Source organism: Limulus polyphemus, unplaced genomic scaffold (assembly GCF_000517525.1).
Source record: "Limulus polyphemus unplaced genomic scaffold, Limulus_polyphemus-2.1.2 Scaffold3837, whole genome shotgun sequence".
Lineage (NCBI taxonomy): Eukaryota > Metazoa > Arthropoda > Merostomata > Xiphosura > Limulidae > Limulus > Limulus polyphemus.
In genome coordinates, this window is record NW_013669447.1 from 95,859 (window position 1) to 104,756 (window position 8,898).

An 8,898-nucleotide genomic window follows, 5' to 3' on the forward strand; every position below is an offset into this window, starting at 1 on the left:
AGATGTTGACTATCAACCTAGATAGCTAGATTATCTACCAGTATACATACATATATCAGTCTGTTAACCAAACTCTTCACTTCATAGATCTATCGGGTTATATTTATATATACATCTACATTGCAAAGAAAAGAATCCTTTTTTATAACCAATATTAACTACAACTTTCTTGTTAACATAGAAATTGTTGTCGTGTACGGCAATAAAAATCTATCTGTATTCGGCTAAAGAAAAATTGAGAAATATACATATTTAAATATTTATTTGTTTATTTTAGAGCAAGTCCATATTAGACTATCTGCTGAGTCCAGCGCGAATAATCGACCCCGGATTTTAGCATTGTAAGGCTGTAAACTTACCACTGTTCCCCTGGGGGACCATATTTAAATAAGAAATATGATAAAAAAACTTAATTTTTTAAACCATTTATGAACAACTTCAGAGAATGATATTGGGTCATTGAAGATAATGAAAGTAGAAGTCCATAAGTTATAAATTACAAATAAATACTAATATATTTATTCGTTTCATATAGCGTTGTTTCTTTCTCTTACTTAATTTTCTTAATAGAAAGCTATATTTAATTTTAAGAAATTCTAAGTTATTATGCAGGTTTACAGAAATCGAATTTCACTCGGTGTGACAGTAAGCCAATATTATACAATATATTCTAACAATTAACCCAATTTTTAAGTACTATACAATATATACTAATAATTAACCCAATTGTTTAAGTACTATACAATATATACTAACAATTAACCCAATTGTTTAAGTACTATACAATATATTCTAACAATTAACCCAATTTTTTAAGTACTATACAATATATACTAACAATTAACCCAATTGTTTAAGTACTATACAATATATTCTAACAATTAACCCAATTGTTTAAGTACTATACAATATATACTAACAATTAATCCAATTGTTTACCTCTAGTGTGCCGTCACAGCCATCAAAGTTCCATCTATCCACTTTAACATATTATACTTATCTGTTTATTACTGTTTATGATGTTACTCGATTACTTATCCAATTTCTGTTTTACTCTTAAATCTAATAAATACAAATATCCGAAACATTTTTTTTGTTTATGTGTATTCTTGTGTTCTTGTAGGATTCATGTTTTATACCAGAATCATTCTGGAGCGAGGATTCATGTTACAGGTGTCATGCGACTCTGAAGAGTCACACTCTAAGCTTCAAATGAAAGATTATTTGAAGAAAAAAAATAGCAGATAATAACCAAAACTAATTAAAGTAAACACACTGATATCTCATTTAAGAATGTAACTTTGTGGATTTAATTCAGATTTCTACGGTACTTATCAAATTGGTAGCCATGCGTAGATAACATCTGTATAAAATCAATTCCATAAAGAAACAGAGAAATTAATTATCAACAACATTTGAAATTATAATGAAGTTTTCCAAGAAGTAATTGATACATTATAATTATCGTTAGTAGTTGGTCTATTTGCAATAAGTGGACGAATACTTGATGGTGAACAGTCAGGAAATTCAACGATGATGATTTAGTGCTGGATCAAGCAAGCGTTTCATGACTCGCTCTAGTAGCGTTTCATGACAAATCTGATTAGGTCTTATCGATTCCATATGCGTCAACAAGAGACTGACTTTCGTAACTTCCCACACATATTACAGTTTAATGAAAACAATTTTGTGATTAAAATATTAAAATAGAAAAAGTATTATCATATAGCTTTCTATTCTACTAAAATTAAAACTGGTACAAACTCATGAAGAGTAGCGAAGTTTCGGAATAAGTTGTATTTACATTTATATAATACGTTTGTGTGGGTGTATATTTTTGTTTTAATATTTGCTAAAACTACAACAACAATAGAAAGAACTTACAGAGCAAGAATAAAACTAAATCATCACATACCATCTTTAATTTAAAAGTGCAAAAGAAGTAAATAACTATATATATATATATAGTAATACCGATTTACAGCATATCAAAGTTCGTATAATCATAACTTCAACAGAACAGATTAAAAACAGTGGGAGAGGTAAATTGGGTCGCCTTTTCAATTGTTTTATCTAAGCTATAATTAACAATTACTGTTCGTGACTAAAGCAATCAAGGTAGCATCTCAAACCTGAAGTAAGGCGGTGTAAAAATGAATAGTAAAATAAGTAATCCCAACTAGGAAACACTTTAAACAACAGTTAAACTCTATAGCGTGCTCTTGCCCGAAAATTAAAAACGCATAAATAAATTTGGAGCATGTTAAAATAAGCCTAACAATAAACTTAGAGATGAAAAACATTTAATCACTACTTGATGTTAGCCCTAATCAGCATTTTACATATTAAAATTAAGTTCTGAAAAAGAGATGTTATTATTTATAAAAGTGGTAGTGGTTGAATCTATCTTCTGTGTTGCTCTATTGTAAGCTCTTTTTGCTCTATTTTCCAATTAATACTTTATCCAGATCGTTCGTTATAAAAACTGGTTACTTTGAAGTTCTACATAGTTTTATCATTGAAGATCAGCTATATATATAAGAGTATATGTAAACATAAATTTATATTCATAAACCTGTTGAATATCAGTGTTAATAATAACAACCACATCATTAAGGTGTTGACATGTGTTAGACTCAGCATGAATTCAACGGTAGTCAAAACTTTCTTTAATAGTAATATATTTGCAATATTAAGAAAGAAGCTGGCATCCACGAAAACGTAAAACTCTACTGATTGTTTAACATCTAAGTTGTATGAAGTCATTATAATAAAAAAAGCTTTTAAATTTTGTCTATTTAAACCTAAATGTGAAAAATGTTTTTTTTTAATTTATCCCAATGTAATTTGCAACAATTATAAAATTCTGTAAACAAATTTGCAAATTGGAAATAACCAGTATTTGAGAGTTTATATTTAGGTATAGAATTTCCCGATTATGTGCCTCTTCTATTATATTGTTTAATAAAAATTATTTGGTTACTTATAACATTAGAATTATAAGCAGAAAAAAAACAACAACAGACGATTAACTTCTAATTCAAAATTTTACATCTATTTGGTATGTGTTATAAATAAACAAAGCTACTTTGTTTCTGCAGAAATTACGCCTTCTATAAATATACTGCTGCATTTAGTTAATTATAGCTAGTAAGAAAGTAATTCTTGTAACTAAAACCGAATTTCAGACAATTATATAAGCTTTCTTTGTTTATTTTTAATTTCGCGCAAAGCTACACGAGGGCTATCTGCGCTAGTCGTCCCTAATTTAGCAGTGTAAGACTAGAGCGAAGGCAGATAGTCATCACCACCCACCGCCAACTCTCGGGCTACTCTTTTACCAACAAATAGTGGGATTGACCGTCACATTATAACGCCCCCACAGATAAAAGGGCGAGCATGTTTGGTTGGATAGGGATTCGAACCCGCGACCCGCAGATTGCGATTCGAGCTCCCTACCCACCTGGCGAAATTATAGGAAACAGTCCAAAAACGGGTCCATTACATAAGCATGCTTTTTACAATTTTAGAATTCTACAGATACTTCTATTTTAGATGTTTTTATTAAACCTCTTATTTAGAGCAGTTGTATATTTTTTGTTTTTGATACAAAAATGTTCATTCATACAAATAGTAGTGGGGTAGACTGTTTCTTATTTAACTTAAAATTGTATATATATATATATATCGATATTTTTTTTGCATTTCAAGGTGTTATTTCTTTGGTGTAATTTGGTATGAAAGAAGTTCCTCCTCCTCACAATCAATATTGATTTCAATAGGAAAAAAACAAAAAGAACAAACTAGCATGACGTGTATTGTATAACTAAAGAAGCAAAATCTTAAACAATGCTATAGCGGATTTCTAATTAATTGTTCCCTACTATTATGCTCAAAATACACTTGTAAGGCAACTGTCATGTAGAATGTTAGAATTTTAAGAAATGACAGTGAGTTGCAATAACAATTTTAGACGTAGAGGATAATAAAACATTCAACCTTGACATTTTTCAAATATATGTTGCGAATTTACAAATTTTATTTGATAGGATTTGTTTTTTTGTTTCTTTGAAGTTAAGCACAAAGCTACACAATGAGCTATCTGTGCTCTGCCCACCATGGGTATCGAAACCCGGTTTCTAGCGTTGTAACTCCGCAGACATACCGCTGTGCCACTGGGGGGGGGGGTTGTTTGATAGGAAACATAGTTCTATCTCTATATGTTTCTGGATAGGGTGTTTACATCATCGAAGACCCCTGCCCCCCAGTAGCACAGCGGTGTGTCTGAGTAGAGCACAGATTAACCATTGTGTAGCTTTGTGCTTAACTTCAAAGAGCTTATTCAACAGCTGGAAGATCTCACTTGTTTTGTTTGAGAAACAAATATGTAGATATAGTTATGCTGTCCGTGTATTCTCTCCACGAATTGTCTTGACACATTGAAATAAATTTTTAAGATTGAAGTTTTTATAGTACTGTTCCTCTCAACGACACAGACTCTCTGTCTCTGTATGATAAGGTTTCATTCAACATTGAGACCTCCACTCAAGAAACAAGGCAAGATATGTTCCTTACAAATTCAAATCTTGTGATATCTACGCTGACTAGAATACTAAGTAAACGAAATAATTATACTAAAATTCTCAAATGTGTATGAATTTATATTTTAGTGTACTTTATTCGGAATAGTTGGGTAGTATTAGAAGCGATAAGAACACTTTTTTGAATGAGTTTGTTAAGACAGTACACGAGTAAATTCTTGTAAGCCGTAACTAGAGCATTTCTTAAAGTGATCGGCTTACATGTTTACTATATTGTTTCATTGCTGCCAAACGGCAAGTCTGGAAAGAATCTTCCTAGCATAACAACGAAGTCTTGGCGTAACCTTATACAGACGGACAAACCATGGCAACTACATCTTTAGTCGAGTCTTTCGTTTCAATAGAATGCTGGTTTCAAACAGCTTTGTTCAATCATGCTTCTATGACGTCTTGTGTTGTTTTTACCATTTGTATTGCTTTATGGTGTTTTATTATATTTTGTGTTGTTCTTTGCTATTTTATGCACTTTTGGTAGGTATTTACCGTTTTTAATCATTTGTTTGATAACGTCCTTATATAAATTTTCAAATACTCAATACGTTGTTTACAGCCTAAAACATATCATATATAAGTGAGGTACATTATTTCTACATTAACAGATGATATAATCTAATTATCAAAAAATTATATAAACTATTCTTTTTTTATTTACAAACCAGTTTGCTCGTAATGTTGTCCGGTATGAGATTAAAAACATTTACTCGTATTTCGGCAATGCGTAACCTATTTAATAGTATATGAACATTAGTAAATCTATCAAAACATTAAATATATACTTCACAATGACTCACAAAAAATATATTGAATATGTGTCATTCTGATGTCACATAGATTACGAGATTTTCCTTGAAACTGAATAGATAAATTCCCCGGATTGTTATCAGTATTTCCTCTCTTATGTTGAAAGCTCAATGTTGAATGATAGTAGGCTGATTTTTTACGCTATTTCTCAACTATAACAAAGTAGTGAACCTACGTCTGAAATGTAAAGTAACACTATAACTTCTAAGGACGATTCTATTGCGTGTGATTCAACTGAAAGGTGACGTCATATCCGTTTGGGACACAACCACCATATACGTCAGGTTTTCCACAAACCTTCGTCAGCATTTATTATAAAGAAAAACACGCATATTCAAAAAATCTGGAAGTAAAGTAAACGTTTAAATAGTTTTTAAGTAATTTATGTTTTACGACATATCTTAACTTCCTCCTATACTAAAAACTCATTTCCTTACAAGCAGGATTTTAAGCTCCTTTTTTATTCACTATACATCTTTACCTGCTAACACATTTTTCAGTTTCTTGTGCTAATTTCCTGTACTTAATAAATTCAACTCATAATAATTGCAACTTTGAAGTTAGCTATGTCCACTCCCCGGCTGTATTAGTGCTAAATCTATTTACAACGCAAATGTCTGAGGTTCGATTCCCAGCGGTGTACAGAGTGCAGATAGCCAATTGCTTTGTGAAAGTCAGCAAACACACAAACAAGTTACCTATATATTAAAGATTTCATTTAAAAATTGTTAGTAATTTTCTAAATTAACAAAATCATAAAGTCGTTCAAGACGGTCAAGTGAATTTTAAGTTCTTATGGAGAAAATTTCAACGCTAGGGTTAATTTTATCATTGTTTGTAATTAAGCACAAAGCTACACAATGGGCTATCTGTGATCTGCCCACCACGGGTATCGAAACCCGTATTCTGGCGTTGTAATTCCGCAGACATACCGCTGTGCCACTGGGGGGCTAGTTTTATCGTATCTTGCATATTAATATTACGTTAATAATAGTTAAATATATGACTAAATCTACTAACTAATCACGAGATAACATATAAAATAGCATATATTCCAGATTCCATTTCCAAGCGGCTTTGATACTTCAGCTCAGAAAAATAAAGTTTATTATATTTTAATAGTTATCGGGTATTCTCCGGAATGAGTAAGCTCGAAAGGTTTAAATGCTTATATAGTGCAACTGTTAAGTATCGAATCTTTGTTATTGATATAAAAATTGCTTTGAAAAACATGAAGCTTAAAAAGCTATGTAAAGAAATACTGTGAACCCCACCAAATGATCGATGTTTAAAATGTATGTATCCGCAACATGTTATAGCTGGTTTTAACACGTATTGGGCTTATAAATAAAACCATTGAATAACAGTATAAATATGTTATATATGAAATCCATACTGCTATTGTGTTTAGTCTTCTTTGGTGTTTATTTGTAACCAGTGGTGTAGTGTTAAGTTTTATAGTACCGGAGCCCTGCCAAACTTTGTCAAATTTGTGATGTCACCATTAGCGTAAGGATCTCATATTCCAAACCTAATTTCCATTTTTAAGTCCATTTTAATTAAATAAAACACATACATCGCTATATATTTGAGTTTACTTACATAAAAAATTGAATAACATATGTCACCGAGAGAAATCTGCAATTCAACTTCATTTAAATTGAGCACTAAGTAAAAAAACAATAACAGTTGAGTACAATATTTATCTGTCCCTCTATATATATATAATGCTTTGCCTCCTTGAATTTCAGTTTTAGCAACAATAGTATGTAAACATTATAACAGCTTTAATTCTTATGCTGGTCTTCACTCCATCAGTTCTGCCAACACAAATAACTAAAAAAACATCAGTTCTCGTATATTACGTAAATAACAGGCCTTTTAAAAATTCGTGTGCCTTAATAACCACATGACGTATAAGAAAAAAACTTTTCCCCATTTTAACGCTCTGACACCTGCTCTTGAGTCGGAGCGGTCGCCCAGTACCTGAAGCCAACTCCTGAGGGAAAGGAACAGAATGCGACTGGACAAGAGGTACATCACAAGCAGCCAGAGTGTTCTGTGACACCATGAGAGTTTTGATATGAAAGACGATTAATTTATGGTGCAAACTGAATAATTTAGTTTTTATATAAATATTTTTATATTTTGAAATATCGAGACTCAGCTCCAATTCCAGGTGCCGGAGTGGTTCTCCTGTGCACTCCAGCAGCACTCCAACTTTGTTTATAACGTTTAAAAGGCAAAAATCAATCTAAATGTCTCAGAACATAATCATATGTTTGGTTTTGTAAATTAAATCTTAATGTTTATAAGATACAAACAGTATTTGTTTTCATATTATATTTATATACACTTTTAGCAGTTTCCAGTATTTTCCAAACAAAAGTTCAATTCCCTTTCATTACACAAATTATCATCACTAAAAACAGTGTCATTTCACACAAAAAAATATACTTTTGTTGTTCTTTAACGTTAGACTTGTAAACGGCCAGAAATGGTATTTTAGACAACAGAGGATTTTGTGTTGCAACTGCTGCCTTTTGAGATGGAAGTACTGGACGTACTAGATTTGCTTCTTGTAGTACCGAGACGATAACTTTTCCTCTTCCTACACAAACAGTCTTCAACGATAAACTTCCTTAGTCCACGGTGCCACCAAGCGTAGATGAGAGGATTTAAAAGGGAATTAAGGAATCCCAGAACTGCCAAAACAGTAGCTATAGTCACAGCTAATTTCCCATTCGGTTTTACAACGTAGATGACTACAGCGATAAAATAGGGAAACCACGACACAATAAAAGCACTGAGGGTAAAAAGCACCACTTTGATGGCTTTCCACTTCTTCTGAGAAGTGTTTATATAGTTCGGATCATGTGTGGTAAGCATTTGTCTCCTAGATCCTTGACTCCTAGACAATGAAAATTCTGACGTTGACTGAGAATTGGGTTTGAGCATGTGAATGTTTTCTGGATTGTTATATTTCGTGCTACTTTTTCTATTGTCCACATGGCGGATGGCTTTGTACAAAATGAAAGCATACAACACCACTATGATCCCAAGTGGAAGAAAAATACCAATACTAACGGTAAATAAGATATGTTCTCGCGTAGCCACTGTGATATACCAACACTTTGATCCATCACCAGGATAGGACCAACCCATAGCTGGAGAAAATCCAATTAAAAGGCATATAAGCCACGAGCAACCAATCATCAACCTGGCCCTTCTCGTTGTCATCCAACTGTTATAATAAAGTCCATAAACTATGAAGATAAAACGGTCAACTCCGATCAAAGTGACACTCCAAGCAGAAGCCAATGATGCACTTACGATGCTCCCTGGAAAACAAGAAAAAGTTTGTTTGTTTTAGTCTGTTTGTTTTTAATTATACATAAAGCTACACAATAGACTATCTGTGCTCTGCCCGCCACGGATATCGAAACCCGGTTTCTGGCGTTGTAAGTTCGCAGACGGAGAAGAAAAACTAATTTCG

At 32.2% G+C, this 8,898-nt stretch overlaps 1 protein-coding gene across 1 annotated transcript; it reads right to left on the reverse strand.

Annotated features, from left to right (window-relative positions):
- Positions 1 to 7,787: 7,787 nt before the first annotated feature.
- On the reverse strand, positions 7,788 to 8,797 carry LOC106470132 (alpha-1A adrenergic receptor-like). The gene has a single exon (XM_013930660.2). It carries the CDS (start codon positions 8,640 to 8,642, stop codon positions 7,908 to 7,910), a length of 735 nt encoding a protein of 244 aa, XP_013786114.2. The 5' UTR covers positions 8,643 to 8,797; the 3' UTR covers positions 7,788 to 7,907.
- Between the last annotated feature and the right edge of the window lie 101 nt (positions 8,798 to 8,898).

What these genes read in the sequence shown, in the direction of transcription:
- LOC106470132 (XM_013930660.2), bottom strand. Translation starts at nt 8,642, where the DNA reads ATGACAACGAGAAGGGCCAGGTTGATGATTGGTTGCTCGTGGCTTATA.